Source organism: Scophthalmus maximus, chromosome 6, assembly GCF_022379125.1.
Source record: "Scophthalmus maximus strain ysfricsl-2021 chromosome 6, ASM2237912v1, whole genome shotgun sequence".
Lineage (NCBI taxonomy): Eukaryota > Metazoa > Chordata > Actinopteri > Pleuronectiformes > Scophthalmidae > Scophthalmus > Scophthalmus maximus.
Genome location: NC_061520.1, coordinates 20342598 through 20362671, shown reverse-complemented (window position 1 = coordinate 20362671; position 20074 = coordinate 20342598). Strand labels below are relative to the sequence as shown.

General features: G+C 45.1%; 1 protein-coding gene across 4 annotated transcripts in view; it reads left to right on the top strand.

The window, feature by feature from the left end:
• LOC118309853 (cadherin-4) overlaps window positions 1-20074 on the top strand; it is a 197253-nt gene that overhangs the window by 125101 nt on the left and 52078 nt on the right. For all 4 annotated transcript variants that reach the window (XM_035632407.2, XM_035632408.2, XM_035632406.2 and 1 more), the window contains 2 exons: window positions 1135-1361; window positions 9456-9638. In XM_035632407.2, coding sequence (XP_035488300.1) covers window positions 1135-1361; window positions 9456-9638 — 410 coding nt within the window. The remainder of the gene's footprint in view (window positions 1-1134; window positions 1362-9455; window positions 9639-20074) is intronic.

Sequence of the window (20074 nt, the reverse complement as noted above, 5' to 3'; positions counted from 1 at the left end):
TTTGGGAGCGTCTTTTGACAGGAAAGTGGGCGCTGAATGAAATAGATGGCTTGATAAAAAGCTTGCCGCGCAGAATTCTTCATGCTGGATTTAGGGGGGAAAAGGATGCTGCCATGGCTCATAACAGGAGATTTTGTCCGTGGTTGATTCATGAAATCGGTTTGTCTTGTTATCATCAGCCAGAGTTTGCGAGAGGAGATCAGAGCACATGCATTTTAGCTTGGGGGTAGAGTGAGGCGAGGGATGGTGTGAGCGTGTGTGTGCGTGGGTGTGTGTGTTGTGATGTCATCGCATCATGCTGTGAATCATGGGATCATGATTCATCTGGTGTTGATTGTATTTGGCAACGGAAGGAAAAGGATTTTCCAAATTGTTGTGTCTGAGAGTCTGTTTTTTCTTGTTTGGTGTAATGGCGTGTTCATGTCAGCTGTCAATGGAGAATGTGCACCGATGCACTCAGCAGTCCAACACCATCTCTCTCTCTCTCTCTCTCTCTCTCTCTCTCTCTCTCTCTCTCTCTCTGTTCCTGTGTTATGTCCAAACCCTGATGTCCCCGGTACCCAAACCAGCCTCCCAATCTTCTCATACAGACACATAATATGCTACTTTACCTCTGGAAATATGAATAGCAGTTTGTGTGTGTGTGTGTGTGTGTGTGTGTGTGACTCCTCACACCCCTCTTTCTTTTGTCTCAGTCAAGCACAACCCTCCAAATGTCATTCAAGACGGTGCTTGGCAGCAAAGGCTTGGCCTGCAATCAGCCCAGTCAGCCTAATGTGCTCTAGACCTTCTTTTCATGCTTCCCCTGGAGAAGCCCGGGGAAATTCTGTTTTGACATTGCTATCCATCCAGTTTTGGAAAAGAATGATTTGAAAAAGAATCCCCTCCGCCCCCCAAACGTGTATTCCGGTTCAGGAACTGATAAGTAGTTTGTTTTGCCAGAGATGTCAAAGCGGGGACTCACAGTTGACAGCAGAAGGGATGAGATATTTCCAGATAGGCCTTGATTGATGCGGGTTAATCTTAAGCCTGCCAGATGTGTCAAGGATTTGCGAATACCTCATGGAGTAATCTCACTGTGCTGCTCTCTGATTCTGTTTCCTCCATGCCCCTTTTCTGTCTTGTCCTCTGCAGTGAGGTTCGAGGATTGCCAGCGCAGCAGAGAGGTGGGCTTCGTCAGCAGCGACCCCAATTTCAGCGTGGGACCCGATGGGACGGTGTATGCAGAGCAGGAAGTGGCCAACCTGTCAGAGCCCGTCCAGTTCATGGTGACGGCCCGAGCGCTCCATGACCCACACATCTGGGAGACCACCGTCAAGCTGGCCTTGGCTGGACACCCCCATCCTTTACCACTTACAAAGGTAAGCAGAAAGAACAACTTGATGCATGTTGAATCACAGAGGTACACACATATTAAACTGCCAATATAGGAAATGATCAGATAATTCAATTGCATTACATTTTAACTGATATTAAGTGAGGGTCTACCAGTAAGATGCCTTTGTCGGATTTACCATGGCTGGAAATGATGACTACTTTTTGTCCTGAGGTTAGGTAAGGTCTTGCCTATGTAATGATTTCATTAGTTTGGTTGTTTTAGTGTTGGATTATGAATTTTGGATCTGGTTCATGATTGGCACAGTACCATATTTTTTCACATCTCTGCTTGCAAAGAACATAATAGAAGACATTGAGGCGGCAGGCTTCTCATTTTATCAGCCAGCGCGCTGCCTACTGGTTGAAATGACAAATATCACCACCAGAAGATGTGTTTTGTTTAGCAAATTAGTGGTTATTTCTATTTTTTTTACTATTGTCCAGTTAATTTGCTTCACGAAAGTCAATGTCTGCGATCAGCCAAAAGGAAAGAAAGGACTACCAGATCAATTATCTAGTTTATTGTGTCACGTCAGTGTAAAGAGAATTTTATGCATGTCATATCAATATTTTAAGATAATCATCTTAATAATTCTATATTTGTAGCAAATAGTAGTGCATATATAAAACCTGTTACTTCAATATGTGAGATGACCTTAATCAACATTTCATACAGTATCATCGGCTAATCGTCTCATTTTCAGATTGTAACTACAGGATTTGGAAATGAACTTGGCTGCCAATCAAAAAGCCTAATCAATCGGGCCAACAAATGGCGATTGCAGATCTTTCCTTTTTTGTCAAAACAGTATTCAAAGAGGATTTAGATTTGATAATGAGAATTTGCGACTTGCTTTGGCCTCAATAAAACGCTAGGAAACCACAATTCTAATTTGTTTTCTGACAGGACCACATGCCTCATTGTTTGGTGCAAAAACTATTAAGACTTTCGCAAAACAAATGGAATGTGAAGTGGGTGAAAACGTAATGAGGCATACATTTAATGATCAGAGCATTCACACTGTCTTTTATTGTATTCATTTTCAAAAATGACTGTAGGGACACTTTTACTCTGATGGTGCATGGACAGTTAAGATTTTGTATTGGAAAAAAAAGCATGACTCTACTTGCTACCCGGGCTCAATTAGCAAACACATACTGTAAAACTACAGAGGGCCGAATGCATAGCATAGCATATATAACCACCGTTACTGACTTCCACTACCAGGCGGCACTTGAGCGACAAACCCATTACCATTACTCCTGCACTACTTGTTGAACGCCGCTGGGCTTAATGTTCACTCATGTTTATAATCATGACAAAAAGCCCGAGACTTGTGTAGCTGAAGCAATTGCAGCGTAGGGATTAAAATTCTGCCCACTCCTGGCAGTGCAATAATGGAGACTGGAAAATAATTGACATTGATTGAGCTAACGTTCCGCTCCGGCGGAGTCTGCGAGGACCAGGTGATGTCGTTTTGGCGTATAATTATGTTCCGCACATTGTGGAGAGAGGAAGATTCAATAATCGAACAAGAAATAAATGTGTTCTCGCTAATCACATGGAAATTTGAAAACCAGCTTTTACACGCACAGTACAGTATGCACTTTAGCCGGTACAGTGTTTAGGTATGTTCTTGTCATCTTTTTTTTTTTTTTTCTGAGATAAATAGGTGCTGTGGTACAATTTAGTTGCTGGTACTCCCTGAGGAGAAAATACAATACATTTGTGTTTCATTAAGAGCATAGTCATAAAAGATATAAATTAAATTAAGTATTGACTATGGTTGACCAAATATCAATGTAAGGGGTGAAAACTGTGAAAAGAACACAGTTGTTGTTTTGTTTTTTTGTACACCTATTATTTAGTTCTATATATAATTTAGTTCTCTCCGGAATGGAACATTGTTCAAAATGCAGCTATGTCTTGATTGAATACGGAAGGCAGAAAACAACTCCATATAGGGCAGCAGTGTGGGTCGTGTCTTTCACAGGGTTCCTACGCAGTATGGAAAAGTATGGAATTTGGTTTTAGTAAGTTCAAGGTCTGGATAAGTATGAAAAAAAGCGAGTATTTGTGTTTCCAGGCTGAAAGTCTAAACAGATCCAAAGATTTAAGAATGCTAACGATCGTCACAATCACTCTAGGCTAGTAAATCATTTTTCCACGGTCAGTGATAAACGTCGCCATAGCTACGCACTCTCTGTACCTGCCACTGCCACTACTGTATCTACAGAGCTGTAAGTTTGCATATGACTATGACAGGCGGAAGGATACGTATTTCCCATCAACCAGGCATTATCTAGATCCTCCTGATGATAGCCTGTTACTTTGTACTGTTGATTCGCCTGTTGATGATAAAATACACATTAACCCAAAATTAACCATGAGAATCAGTCCTATATCAGGTAACGTCAGAATTAGAAGTATCAATATTTCAATATCAATCCGCACATCACAATCAACTTTCTGGAGAAACCATAAATTACACAGTCAGAATGTAATATGTAAACAGTTGGATTTTAAAATGATCTATTTACATAATATTGACCTAATAAACATCTAGATATTTGTACTCGGATGTCAAATATGGTCTGAAAAATCTACAGAGAAGAAGGAAACATAAGTCTGGAAAAAATATGGAATTTTGAAATGGAAAATGTGTACCCTGCATTCGGTCTCCATGGGCTTTCTTTTCCCCGTCTGTGAAGCCTTGAGTTTAGTATTTTGGCCAGCGGCATTTCGTTAGATTTAACTGAGAGCTCGTCCACTGCACGTCCATCAACATCTGCGACCTGCACCCATTGGACGGAACTAGCTATCACACACTATGCAGTGCTTTATCTTCTATTTTACTCTAAATGGGACCATCATTTACGAAAAGAACATCATGCTGTATTGAAGCAGACTTGAAACTACAGATTGAGACCATAAAAGTGTTCACTGACGTCATAAACCAAGTGAGAAGGACAGTAATTACCTCATAGACTTCTGTAGACAATGATTTATTTTTGCAACTAGTGGAGTCGCCCTCTGCTGGTCATTCCAGAGAATACAGGTTTCAGGCACTTCCGCTTCCTGTTCATGTACAGTTTAAGTTCAGGCTAAGCTATAACCGCTCTAGTATAAATACTATAAAAGTGTATAAAAGTAAAGTGCAGCTGCAGTGTTTTCTGGTTTGACAGCACTGCAGCGTTGTGCAGATAACAGGTGTGTTTACAGTTTGTGCGCTCGAAAGAAATCACAACGGGGAAGAAATTAGCATGTGCACACAGGTGTCATGTTTATATCTCACCTTATAAACATGGCTGCTGACACAAAGCTCAGACAGGCTCAGATCACAGCAGACATAGTAAGTGTGACAGCATTTACATTTTATACGCAAAGATATGTGGAGCAATGGCATCCTCAAATTACTCCACATATCTTTACATAGAACAGGTTTGCTCATTGCTATATTTATGTGTAAAACCTTGTATATATGTCTATGCTTTTGATGTGTGTAGCCACAGGTATTGACACAATGTAAACTCTTGTAAAGTGTAAAAAAAAGAGACCCCCATTGTATTATGAACAGATTCCCATGCATGTTTTTTGGGAATATATTGTTGGCACCAACAAAAAGAGACAGACAAGCCCCATCGCCTCTAACTTTCCAGGTTTATTAAATGTTTCAACTAGCAATATACCGTGCAGAAGCTAAACTGTCCAAATGTTTTCCTTGTGACTTGAGTTTCCTGAATTAGATGTCCGTCCCATTCACGTGAATGCAATACCTCAGACACGTTCAGTTGCACACAATGATGAACTTGTGGTCAAAGGTCAAGGTCACCGTGACCTCACAGAACCCGTTGTTGGCGATAAGTAAAGAATTCATTCGCTAATTATGACGACATTTCACATACAAATTGTGAAATAGTGACTTTTTTAGATCCAAAGATCCCAAAAAACTATAATTATAAAGTTTTCACTTCATATGTTATATGATTTTGGACGGACATGGTTGTAAACAGCAACTTGACTGGTTGGCAGAGGTTCTAGCTAATTCTAAGTTCTTCTTTGATATTAACTACCAAATCAGGTGAACTCAGTTTGCTTTGTGCAGTTGCATTCAATGACCCCACACGATTTCTGGGAATTGAAATTGAAACAGTGCTATCAGTGCGGCGCAGTGTTTTTAAACTGTGTGGTTCATTTGTCCTCCTGAAGTTCAGCCAGCGGACACGGAGATGGGTCGTCGTTATCTGAGCCCACCTCTCGGTTCTGAAAGAAAGTCGTTATTTTGGAGAGGAGGTTATCATAATCGCATCGCCTAACCGCAACCTCTGTGATCTGCGTAATCAACGTGGCTACAGCAGCGGAGAATATAAACAGCACAGGATATCCCCTTCCTCCCACTGGCGATTAAAAGACTGTCAAGCCGTTTTGTTCGCTCGCTCTGTGCAGAGACAATGTGTGCAGAGAGGTGCCGAACTGAACTGTACCAACAGTTTGTGTGCGTGGCTCAAATCTGTGCAGATGAACTGGCTTCAATGCACTGTGGCGTTCTGCTCCCGCTATGCTTGCTCTGTTGTACAGTACCAGTGAGAGTGCATTGACTTGCTTTTAACAACTGGCTTACTTTCCTCACAGTTCTGTTTTAGTAGCAGAAATTTGCATACTTGGGATGTGCTGCATGGTCGACCGGCTCATTTTACTATCTAATTTTCCCGGTGCGCAACGCCACAGCAATTGAAGTGTAGAGGATCTTTGGCCTGAGAGACCCCTTTTCCGCTGTGTTTATGTACTCAGGCTATCGCATCTCACACAGGTAGGGCCTCTCGTTGAGTGTTCTCCAACTCTGTGCTGATTTCATGGCACATTGGTTTGCCTTCTCCCTTAGCAGAGGGCCCATCATTTATGCACCGCTGGATTTGGAGGCGAATGGTTGTCAGAGTGGGCTTTAGTGCTTATTTGATTAAATTTGTTTTACCTCAATCTCACCAGCTGTTCAAGGTAGATTACAGCTAAGGCCAGCATCGAGGTTGAACCTGGGACCCCTGGGTCCACCGGCCGTTGAAAAGAAGCAGCCCAGGCAAGACAAGTGATTCATGGCCTTGTTATGCTGAAGATGCACGCCGCAAAGCTCCATGTCTCAACCAGAATATTAATACTTTTTCATTACAAAGTTAGATTTTAATGTTTTGAGAGAAGTTCTCACGGGAGAACATTGTGCTAGTTCTTCCTGAAGACTAGCACTCTGGTGTCTTTCTTTTTTTTTTATCACAGTGAAACCAGCAAAGGGATACTGCAGCATTGAAGACATACAAAAGTAACATTCAAAAACGCCTATGTTTCCAGAGAACCCCAGAACAGAGAAGGGGCAACGGGCACACGCTCTCGTTGTATTGTTCTGCCCGTGATAACCTCCAGATGTCAGTTCCAGGGCTCGCGGCGTCGCCCGGCCTGAAGAATGCCCCGGCAACGCGCGGGCTGCATGGGAGCCGAGCGCTGCCAGCTGCCCCCGTCCGCCTCTGGGCTCCAGGAGCCCCAGGCGCCGCGGGGACACACTAAACGACTCGCTGTCATGCGTCCGTGCACATACACAAACGCTGGGACTCGCAAATACGCATTCAGATACACCAGCACATATGTTCATGCATCATTGTAACACATTTTGTGCACGCGTACACGTGCTTGCATCAAGGTCAGCGCACATGATTTCCCTTATTTGACTGAAGCATGTGCATGCACTTACTATGTTTGTGTACACACACACACACACACACACACACAAACACACATTTAGACAGGAAAAATCCCCAACTCTAATAAGCATCCTGGCGCCTCACGGAAAGCATGCTCCCCCTTCCTTCCTTTGTAATTCTGGTACTGTCACAGTGCCAGCAGCCTGTCATCCGCCTTGCTGTTTGAAAGTGACAGTCCACATTCAGCCACTATGCCGATATCATCCACATGCAGACTTACAATGAAGGATGTCCCCCTTTCATTGTCTCTCTCCGTGTCTGTCTGCGCCATTCATTTCTGCTCTGGCAACATTTCCAAAGGCATGTCGCGGCCGCACCAATCGGACGCTTCAACCTCGTTATCGTCAGACCTGGCGGCCTGGAGCGACTGTTCAGTCATTGTGTTTTCCAGCCGATGGTCAGGAAGGCGGATAAGGATTTTTATCGTGGTCGCAGCACACTGGACCGAGCGTATACGGTCACATATGCGTGTTTTCTGTATTCATAATTGACCGTATGCACTGACATATCGAGGGTCCTGGTGATTCATCATCATCTGCCAGAGAGACTGTTGTTTATCCTCTGTGTTGCATGTTTGTTTTGAGTTTGTGTAAAATGAGCATCTGCAAATACACACACGCAGCAACAGAAACACACACACACACACACACAGAGAGACACAGAGACAGCGACTAATTCCACCTGCTGCCCGTTGAGGAGACTGGCACGCTCCCTTTCTCCCTCATGCCAGTTGGTACCTGTGTGTGTTTAGGATGAGCGGAGCTGAAACAAACGTTATCTTATCTGGGAAACACATCTGGTCCCCTCGTTCCTCTTTGTGTCCTCTGACCGTCCAGCCCCCGCCCACTCCCCCGCCTCGGTGTTCCTGCCCAGATAAACCCGGCAGCCCTGGCTGTCCAGAGACCCGCGCTGAGCTCGCAGGCCAATCCTCTGAGCCGTGAATACGCAAAGACTTAAAACAAAAGAAGAACAATATACACTGTGTTTGCTCAGGTGTGGCTTTACAGTTTGCCTCTCTCACCGGCACAGCAGGTGTATATTGATAGGACGGACTGCCAGTCTGAGTCCGGGCGCGGCAACATGTCCTTGGTCGCTGTTGTGCACGCGCGTTCGCGCGCGCGTGTCTTTGTTGTATGATGTCGTCCAGGTGGGATAAGCAGGAGGATTTCCACTGAGCTTCAGATGACACTGCTAGTGAATGTGTGTGTGTGTGTGTGTGTGTGTCAGTGTGTGTGTGTGTGTGTGTGCCTGGTGCAGAGACCACAGTAGGATTAGGTGGATTACGAAAAAGCAACACAGGAAGACACCGTGGAGGATTGGGGGGGAAAACACAAGTCTTTAGCACAACCTTCCAACCCTTATTTCACCTGACAAGATGAGCAAGAGCGCAAACTTCTTCCTGCAGCTTCGGGCCATACATCCCTACGTGAGGTCTGCCCATAATACCGTGGTCCCATATGATGTCCAGGGGTACCACAGCATCAAAAATGAGAAGCAGCACAACACATGGAAAAAGAAATCAGTGACACGTTCTGGACTGAGGAATAGTATAGTGTTGCAGAAAGTCCACATACTATTCACGCTCTAACTCAGGGGGCAGACTACAACAGGCCAGGAATTCGACTCCATCCCAGGACGTCCTCTCCACACAAACCACCAGACCTCACCCTGTTTGTTGACATAATGGGTACCCAGGTAGTTATGTGGCCACTATGTTCATCTGGGAGGAATCTTACAGACTACAATACTTGTGGGACTGGCCAACAGGTTGTGATCGGAGGTTCCACTGGTATTCCATTAATACCAGTTTAATCTGACGACGGGCTTCCATCAGGGCGAGGTGTCACATTTGTTTTGGTTTTCAGTGGCGACAGAGAGAATGGGCACGAGCAGGAATAAATAACAAGTCTGTGCAGAGATGCAGACACAACACAGCCGCTCTGTGGGCAGAATCCAGCCTTGGAGCCGTGGGGAAGTCTCCCTTTCTCAGACAGAAGCCCAGGGCTCGGGCAGGATCAGGTGTCCTGCCAAGGGGGCCCCATGAAATGCGATGCAACAGCGTTCAGAAAGATGTTTATCGGTGTTTCCGTGCGTCTGCTTCTCCGTCACTCTCCCAAAATGGGTTTATTGTCAGCGTGACACCCAGCATTTAACTTTCTATTTCAGCGGAGGAAACTTGTCATTTTACAGCTCTCTATAGATTCATCTTCCAACCTGTCGTGGCAAAATAGCATTCTTCAAATGATAAGGTGGGCGAGTAATTCAATGTGAGACGTAGGATGGTTTGATTTGATGGTATATGGCCTTTTTTTTTTTTTTTGTCTTTTCAGGTTGGCATTGAAGAAATGTTCTCCAGAGTCTGGGAATCCCAGCCCAGAGTGATCAAGTTTCCTCGAAGACATCAGAGAGGCTCCTCTGCCACCGCTCTGAGGCGACAGAAGAGGGACTGGGTCATCCCGCCCATCAATGTGCCAGAAAACTCCAGAGGCCCCTTCCCTCACATGCTTGTCAGAGTGAGTGACAGTTTGTACGATTTCAGCAAATACTGCCTGTTTTTTTTCTGGGGTGTTTCTTTCCTAATGTGGAATGTCCTCGATGCGCCGCAGAACTTTCACACTGCTTGTGTTTGCCGGAAAAAGTTGAGACTCCAAGAAAAACTAGGGCGACAGCCTCGGCTATTTATTCTTTCTTACTATTTACTCAGACCAGGTAAGACCGAGGAGTGAGGAATACACCGCTAGACCTGTTACCATCACCACGAGGCAAAGAGGCTCAACATTAGATATCAAGCTCAGTCGGCAGGTGAAAAGCTCTGCTCTTGTGTCCAATTTGAGTCAAGATGCCAGGTGATTTGTCTGCTGACCTCTGGGCACCACAGTCAGGCAGACACACCAAAAAGAATTCTTGCTTGGAAAGCACCCCATACGCATTTCATGCTCGGTTTCACAAGAACAGTTCTGAGGATCGCATCGGAGTATTCTCTCCCCGTGCCGTTTGTTAACCGCTTAATACACCCGGTGGACGTTTCACTTCATGCTGCATGTCTGCGGGGTCCACGGCTCATCTGCACCGCTGAGTGTTCGTGACATCCGTACAGTATGAGGTCTAAAGCAGTCTAAACGGGAGGGTTTCGCAAGCAAAGTCTGCAATTTGCAGTTTATTCTGATAACTGGATGCTGCCGCCTTCAGTGTTTCAGTGCGGGAGCAATTTTGCGTCGAATGGCATTTTGCGATAAATGAGAAATTAGGATAAAGCGAAAATGCCAAATTGGAAAGAATATAAAGAATAATTCAATAGAGCAAACGGCAGTGATTAAAAGAAAACATGTTTATTGTATATTTGACAACCATTATTTAAAAACAAAAAGTGTCGACTGCAAAAAAAGAAAAACCTCACATCCTGCTGTATATTATCTCCTGGCTTATTTTTCCATTTCCACTTTCTCTCTATACACCGGAGAAAAATGTGTGTACAACTGGTCCGAAGTTGGCATGAGGGTGCTGACCACACCTTCCTAATTATAATTCACATTATTTTATTGTATCATTGATTATTCCATCATTTTTATGTAGCCACTTGGTATTTGCAGCCAGTGACCATCAAGAATAAGAAAGCAAGTCTGTCATGGAGGCATCACACTCCCAGCTCTGTGCTGCTTCTCCGAGCCGCCCCATTCGCTGCCCCTATCAGTCTTCCAGACAGACATGCAGCTTTCTGCCAGCATTTCTGACACACACGCGCACACACACACACACACACACACACACACACACACACACACACATATATATACTCACACAAAGTCCCTTACGCCCATTTGTACAGCAAGGCTTACACTGCCGGATTACGGAAAATCGCCTTTCACCAATGTGTTGGCAAGAGGGCAGATTTTCCGCCAAAGCGTGGAAACACTCACAACACGCACAGCGGAGCTGTGGAGCGTCAGGGGAGGAACCAAATTGTGCTTCGCCGCTGGAGAAATGGAGCCTTTTCTATCCCATTTTCACCAGTAAGGTGTTTTCGATGGTTGGATTAAGCCTCAAGGGCCTCCTTTGTGTGTGCGGTTAGTGCTGAGGTTTCGTGTGTGTGTTGGTGGGGGGGGGGGGTAAAGGTGAACTATAGGTGTGTCTCAGCTCTCAGCCGCAGCTGAAAGCAGTGCACCATGGGGGATGTGACACGACTCTCCTTTCTGACAGGCGACCGCGGAGAGGAGCAGTGGGGATTTCGTGCTTTATCTCGCTGGTCTCAGAAGTGGCCGAGAACAACCTTTAAAGCTGACACACTCAGTTTTTTGGGGGTTTTTTTAGGACATCGCCAGCTCTCCTCCGCTGCGGAAAACTCTTTGAGTCCTCGCTTTTGTTTTATACACTCGAGCCTTTGCGGGCGCGGGCGGGGTTCAGCAGGTTTGAAAAGACCCAATTAACCCTCCGAGTGTAATTACCGCATGAAGTGATGCAAACGACACGGCCCAAAAGAGGCGTGTGATAGAGCGCCGGTGGGTCTCCTTCGGAGTCAGTGAGACGCTGATGTGCGGTGAGCCTGCCGCCGGGGGATATTTGACGAATCCCCGTATGTGCCAACAGATCCAATCACTGCTTAAAAAGAGATCTTTGCTGATTTAACTGTAAGTAATGCCTGACACGACCGTAACATTTTCAATAATTAATTAGTTTATTTATTGAGTCAGTCATTTAATGTGACTATATTACATTGGAGTGTTTCCCCACATTTGAGTTGTAGCAGCGGAGGGGAAGCGCGTGCGGGGTGGGGGGGGAATCGATGCTGCTCATCAATCCAGTAATTTAACAGTACTCTAATTGTTTATTTTTCCTTTTTTAGTGGAAAAAAAATAAAAATAAAAATGGAATGGACACATTTTTTTGTTTCTCATACTCTGCTCGGTAAATTGTGGAACACTGAACAGCACTGTTTTGAAAAAAATAATATAAATACAGGATGTTGTGTGTGTTGGGACTCACATAAAGCCTGTCAGAGGAAAAAAAAAAAGGTACCACAACGCTCTTTATATAGACAGACTGTTACCTAAAGCCCCTGGACTCCGCCGTTGTAAAGGGTCATTCGCCCTCTCCTCAGTCCTCCTCCCACTAGCTGCAGCAGTTTCACCAAATGTTTCCACGGATCGCCCGAGTGATCGACTTTACATGAAAAACAACGAGCGTTGTCCGCATTGATTTTTGGTGAAGTACAAGTAGACGTTCACTCTCTGCCATCGTCACACGGTGCAGGTGAGTGTCTGACCACGCCCCCTGCACAGCGAAGGCTCACACACAGAGACTCAGGATTGACAGTAGCGAAGAGTCATCAGATGATTAAAATGTATTTCTTCAATACCGCTAGCACCTTTATTGATACTACAGTTTTCCATAATTTAGCCCCGATTTAGCCCGTTTAATACCGGGTTTCTGTCCATCCATCGATAAGACGGAGCCCAATCTCCTCTCATAAAGTTTTTTAAATAATTAATAGTAATTCAGGAGTGGTGGTCAAAATCCAGCAGCGACGCACCTTCATTACTGAGTGCATGACAGGGAAACACTGACATTCATGATGCTATATTTGTTATCTGTCCAGTTGCATTCTGACATTTCCACCTTCACCATCATCATCATCACAAACTGCTTTTACTTTTCAGACACAAAAAAGTCTCTCTCACACACACACACACACACACACACACATCGCTACTTAGTATACAACACACACACACACACACACACACACACACACACACGGCAATCACAAGTGTACAAAAGCTCCATTCCTCTGCCAGCTATTTATATTTATATTGACACTGTGCAATCCAGTCTTGAAGAAACCATAGGTTAATGCAGCCGGCATTGATTTTACCCTTGTGCTCAAATGGAATATGCTTTTGCTGTCAAATTATTTGACATTACAAATGTAAGTGCCGGGGAAATGGAGGGGTTTACAAAACGACTGGAGTTGAATGGCCACTGAGGTAAATTGCAAAAACCGACTCCTTTTGAGAAACTGAAAAGCAGCGAGGGCGGGAGATGAAGAGGGGACAGAGGGGCGACGGACTTAAATTGCAAAAAAGAAAAAGAAAAGAGTCTTTGGAGAGTGCTGTAAATCTACAGGGTGAGGGAGGCCAACATTAGTTTCAGGCCATTTGTGGCATTCTCATCTCAAACGTCTCCCTGCAGCACCTACACTGCGACCAATGAGGCAAAACTGATGGAAAGCAGTCGGAAATATGGGAGAGAGAAGATTCTCCTTTTGTTGAACCTGGCCTGGAACACTGGCCTCCTCCCTGACCCACGGTTAGGACAAGGAGTTGGACATTATGAGCTGGACATAATTGAGCACGTTGCACATGGTTATTTTAATATGCAGCCAAGGGGACGGAGCAAAGACACAAATGTGTTCACTATTTCTTTGAGTCTGTGCCCTTTCCGTGGAGCTAAATGAAACGGTAATGATATCTGTATCTGTAATGATGGCTTTATCACACGTTCACATTCTTGAAGAAAAATGAAGGGCTCAAGGTGGATAGGTGAACCGGCTTATTCCGAGTGCATCTCAATAGGATTTGGTTCACCTCATTATTTTGAATAGGCCATTACGGCGGTGCTCATGGATAGTGCCATACGATAACAGCGAGATGTTGAATGAGTCACAGTCAGAGGAACAACAGGCCCCTCATTTCGATGGTCTTCATCAGAAGCAAACCCCCCAAAAAAAGACATGGTAAAATTCTCCCGCCGCTCATGTGAACTTCTGCAGAGGACAGCTTGACTGGTTCTCTAATTTGATTTACTGAGCTGAGCAACATTAGTGTATGTGATGTACAGTGTATATACGTGTGTGTGCGTGTGCTACATTGGCTAAATGACATTATAATGTCTGCACTGCTGTCTGCTACCTAAAATGAAAACACGGTCGTATGTTTACTGCCTCTTATTGCACAGTGTATTTCATTACAGCACATAATGAGTTCATAATATGCTTGTTCGGATCCGCTTGTTTTTTCTGCAGTTTTATTGCCTCCCTTGCGCAAATACATTGTGTCTAGTTTGTGTGTGGGTGTATGCATGTGTGTGTGTGTGTGTGTGTGTGTGTGTGTGTGTGTGTGTGTGTCTGTGTGTGTACTGTACACCACTATCTTACATTATTCAAGACCAAATGTATTTTATTTTCATACTTTACATTAGTCTTCGCCCTAAACCAACAATTTTCACAACGCTTATTCTTCTTCTAAAATAAACTTGTGTCTCGGACCAACTGACTCTCGGGGAATCATAGATCTATACTACTCTAAACTCCAGTTGCACATAGCCAGGGGCTTTCATCTAATTTTCCCTCTAACTTTTGTAGGAGATCACCAAAACTGTGTGTTGTATTAAAGGGGCAGTAAGCTATTTTTTGGAGAGAGCTCGTTTCTCTCTTTGTTGTTGTTGTGATTTTACTGCTCTGGCCCGGCCGCGAAAACCCTGGACCTCGGGTATGTGAGACCGACGCACTATCCACTAAACCAAACCGCGGGGTGGCGGCGCCACCTGCTAGCAGGTCTCTGAAGGTGTCGATGAGGGATGTTGGCAAACTGCACTTGCAGTGTTGTGTGGTGCGGTCCGCACCATTTTTTTGCCTTCCATTTACAGAGCCAGGTCTGCGCCCAAAACCCGGATTGTCACACACAAAAGCGACAGCTAGCGGAAAGTGTATTGCTTTAGAATGGCTTACTTCCCCCTTTATCATAGCGTGTTCTGACTGTACGCACTTTCTATAAGGGATATCGCGGGTTTTCAGCTCATGCCCGACGAGACGGGACATTTAATCCTGACCGAAGGGGGAAAGTCTCGAACATGGCAAAAACTTGTGACATTCACGTCACATGTTGGCCGTTTGACAAATCCCGAAACATGAGTTCAACTGCACAACAGCGATAATGCGGTGTTTAATTGGGTTGGAGCTCTTAATGTGCTGCAGTGGTTCTGTCTGTTTCTCCGGCACTGCTGTCTACAGGTTGTATAATTTCTTTGACAGTGGAAATCGAACAGCAAACATCGACACGTTAAAGGTGTTAAGGTGAGGTCAAAGATTTTATAGCCGCTCTGTGCTGAACTACATCAATTTTCATGAACAAAGTCATTTCCTCTCGCCATTGACGGCAGGTATAGATTAACATTTAATAAGCCATAACCATTCCGCTCTCGCAAAATGACTCTATTAACACGGCTCATGTCAATAGAGCCATTAAGTATTGGCTCACACTTATAATAACTCAATTCTCAGTCTATACAGTCATCATAACGCTCGGCTCCATTTTTCCAGATCTGCGTGCAGAGTCTGTCTTGTGATAGAGAATCAGCCTCGTCTGCAGCTTCGAGGTGCAGACACAGTGTGTTGACGTCTCGTTCTGGTTTAAAGGTTTCTGGGGCACGCCTCACTCCCCTTATCTCCCCCCGGCGCGATCCTCCGAGAGCGTCCCAGAATCCAGGAGTTTTTCTTGGTGCTGAATCATTAACAGTAACAACAAGGTCTCCAGGAATGAAATCCCTTTAATCTCCTTCCACACGCTTTACTTTTTCATGATGAGGATGCACCGTCTAACCCAGCTCCTCCTAAGGATCCCGTCTCAGTCTTCTCGCTCACTTTCGGAGCAAACCAGGAAGCAGCGAACGGTCCGGGACTTTCATCCCTCCGTCGCTTATTTCCATCATTACTGTCATACATCGGTCATTATTGGCCTGTTCTTCACACAATCTGTTTGTCCTCCGGAATTTGCTCTTTTACAGCCAAGAGAAAACTTGTTTTTTTGGAATCTCACAAAATGATGTATCTGTCAGCCCTCTGCCTTTGCCGTGGAATGGATGTGCAAGACACTGCAGTGAATGTGCTCTGGCCTTTGTGGGAAATCCTGCAGAAACACAAATCTCCTGTGATTACGTATAAATATTTTTCTGGTTCACGCGTGTGTCTGTTGGGGGGTTGTGTGTGTGCGTATCTGTGTGTCTTTGTGTATTCTCTGCGTATTTGAGTGTGTGTGTGCGCGCGCGCGTGTGTGTGTGTCTGTTGTCTGTTTGTTGCTCTCACCATCCCCAGTTGGACTATTAGAAGGTGACAGTCCCATTAGAGCCGGCCCAGTAGTACAAAGCCCGAGTGCTGCTGTGAGTGACACAGAGCTCAGCCTCTTACTAAATAACTGTCAGTCTGCCGTCGTCCACTCTGACCCCGCTGGCAGCCTCCGTCTGAGCCACTCGAACTCCCCTCTGGACTCTCATTGGCAGCCTTAGCAGCTCCCCGAGCCAAACGCGCCCCTCCTTTCAAGCCGCGGCTCTAACTGATTGGTTGGACCCCGTTCGCCTTGGGCACGCCAGAAGGGCTTTCAACTGGCCTCAGGGTGCAGCTGATTGGCCAGGCTGTCAGGGCCGCATGCCTCCTATGGGAGCGCGCGGCAGCCGCTTGGGTTGAGGGCTGCAATTTGACAAGCGCAGAAGGTGTGTGGAGTGGAAATGTGCAAGAGCAGCAGAAAGCTCGGCACTGCCCCCTTCCCTCCCATCTATATCTCCATCTATATCTTTCAGCGTGCCCCGTTATTTCCCTTAAGTCAGCCGAATTCCTGCAGCCAACCATGTCTTCACTATAATTATCCGTAGATGCTAGACCTGAATCATGGTTTACCTATTGCCCTTGTGTTGGGTAGAGCAGTAGAATGGAGCTATTTAACAAGCTGAATCTCCCCAGGGGTCTGTGGGCCCCTTTGGGTCGGGTAAGACAAGAACGTCAGTCTCTGCCTCCTCCATTCCCATTCCCAGAATTAGGTAATGGGGCTCCCTTTATAAGAGCGACAGAATGGCTGTATTTGCTCCATTCTTCTCTCCACACTGTAAATCGGGGGAGTTAATGCCATTGTTAATGCCGGGAGACGGCTGCGGTGCATTTCAACAGGATCCCCGCCTCTCGCAGAGCTCATCTAAATTGCCAGGCTAATGCCATAATTGGGTTTGTGAGTCACTGCTTAACTTCCATTAATATTTGTACTCCCGCTAATTGCCTTTTTTTTTTCTTTTTCCCAATCCCACATTTCATTCCCCTGTCTGGTTAATGGTCTGAGGTGGAGGTAGTGACGTGTGCGAGCTCGAGAAAGCGTATAATCAGTTTTTGAGCGGATACAAAATGTTAAAGCTGTGGGACTCCTTTCTCTCTTCATGATGAATGACACAGGAGACGGATGGGGGGGGGGGGGGGGCATTTGAGTGTAAGAGAAAGATGTCTGATAGGTTTATGGTCAAAATTTGAGGAACCACCTCCAGATATTGGTGAGCCTTATGAGCTTAGGATAAAAAATATATCTCCCCTCCAAACACTTAATATCTGCTTTTTAAAAAGAGCCTTTTAAAAAGCGTGCCAAAAGCTTTCATTTGAAGCCCATTTATTGGATGCTGCCAGCCCTCAGGATGCTTCCCGTTCTGCGTTTAAAATACATATTTCTCAGGTGGGTTTTCCTCTTCGCTCCTTTCACACTCACCTATAACTGGATTGTCTGTTTTTTCTCTTATACATTATATTAAAACAGCTTCTCTGGAGGGACAGAAACATCAGCCCCCTAAAGGCTCCAGCTTTGTTTCCCTATATTGTCGAGAAAAAAACTCCTCTGTTATCTTCAAAAAACCAAACCCATTTCACAGAAACATTAGCTCAGGAAGCCTTAGGAAATCAAATGATTTAATTCAATTGCACATGTTCAGAAAGTGGGGGAGAATGGCTGAATTACGTCAGCGTCAGTACCGGAGCCGACAGACCTTCCTCTGTTGGGCACTCTTGCTCCTTACCAAAATTGATGAAGGGGGTGCAGGGGGGGGGGGCAGGAAGAGATAGGAAGAGATAGGCAAACTGATATGGCAGCACAGAGCCAGCACGCCAAATAAAAAGGAGGGTGTGTGACATAAAAAAAAACTAAAACGTATTTCCGAACCGCGCGGAGCTTGGCTCGTTTCCCCATTTCGTTTCTGATCCACAACGGACTCGCCTGCCTGCCTGCTGCAGACGCAGCTGTTCTTTACGGGTGTCAGGGATAACTGTGCGCGACAGTGGCTGTCAGTGGCTCTCACTTGAGAGATATTAAACCTGAGCTCTGTGCGGCTCCTCGCTCACAGACCTCCGATGTGGCTATTTTGGAAACCGTCCGCGCCGTTCCCTCCTCATGATGTCACTGAACTGACAGGTTGTACTGCTCTTTACGGCCACGCCACTTCATCTGAGGCTGTTGTCATGGCTCGCCGCCGTCCTGTCCGTACATCCAATTCCGTTCCCGTGAACGCGATACATCATCAACGCCGGGTAGGAATTTCATTACACCTGGCACAAATGTCCACTCGGACTCAAGGATGGACCGATTTAGAACGTGGTCATCGCAAGTCAAGGTCACTGTAACATCACAAAACACACGTTTGGCTATTCATATGCTCATTATGACAAAATACACTCAATAGCTCTTATTAAATCCCTTCAATGAGTCTGGACATTGCAACTGGGCTGTTCGGTGGAGGCACCGAGCTGCAAGGCGTAAATTCTAGATGCATCTTACCGGGAGGAAAGTTTCAAGTCTGTTGAAAAACCCGAGGTACCAGATATTTTTCCCTAATTGGAAATTTTGTCTCCATTTTGTCGGCTCATCTCTCGTTTTCTTTCATCCTCTGCTTCTCATTTCCTCCTATGTCATTTTGTCGGAGGTTTGTGTGGATGGCCTATCAGACTATTTGAATTCCTCTCCCCCATCAGAAGTAGGGCACATCAGCTTTGAAGAGTGACAGGCGCACAGCAGGGAGGATCAAAGCAATGCAAAACTGAAATTTAAGAGGAAGGGTGGAAAAAAAAGCATGTAGTTTTGCCATTTCCCTCATGTTCAACTAAGAGAAAACAGATAGTGTGTAACAGCGGGGAGAGATGAGACGTTATCAAACGCAGCAATTTTCAAGGATGCATGTGCAGTTTTCAGATGCACGGATCCTTTTGATAAACGCTGTTTAACACAGCAATTCACCCATTTACAGTGACTCCTGTTAGCAGCCATTGCAGCAGCGTTCCCACGGGCTTTATTGTCAGATCAGAGTATTTTAACCCCAGCAGCAACACGGAAGTCAGACTGTTCACGGCAGGAAAATCTGCATAATAGTGCTGTTGTCGTTTTTTCTTTAAACTTAAAACCAAGGTGTCCGACCTGTTGTGAATCTGCTATGGAAACATACAAAAACTGAAGGCGTATTATAAAAACCAACACTAAATAGCTTGCCAATAATAACCCACGTAGACAGGCAGCAGCAAAAAAAAGTATATTGCAGTCTAATTTCTATTACACTGTAGAAATTACTGGGAAATTGACGTTACTTGAGGGAAATCTGTGTAATTTCAAGAGGGAAGAGTCAGAGCAACATCGAGCAATTTAGATTCGGTTATCTCTTAAACTCTATTTAAAAATGTCAACGTTTTTTTCTGATTGCTCTCACTTTTAGAAATGGTTCTACAAAGATGAGACGACTTAAACAGAAACCTCAAACAATCCTGACTCGGAGCTGCTGGCCTCATTATTTACATTTTTAGACAAATCACGCTTTCATCACCACCAAATAACCATATTATTATGTCTCATGTGCAGACGGTTCAGCGTAGGAGTCTGGGAAGGGAACAAGGCTTCCAAGTGTGTGAGGCATCCTGTCAGTAAGTAGTTTCTATTAAAGGCATCCAGATATTTGGCAGACGATGTCTTAATTATGGTTGACAGCTATGACAGCGAAAGCGTGACTGAGAGGCTGCCAGAAGGGTTCCGTCATAGCCCGTCTGTGCCCTGAGTGGTCGGCCTCACTACCTCCCACAATGCATCATTGCCTCCGCTGCATTCATCTACCGCATATTAACCATCGTCAAACGATCCATTTGGCATGTGAGTGCAGGGTTTAGAACAACCAA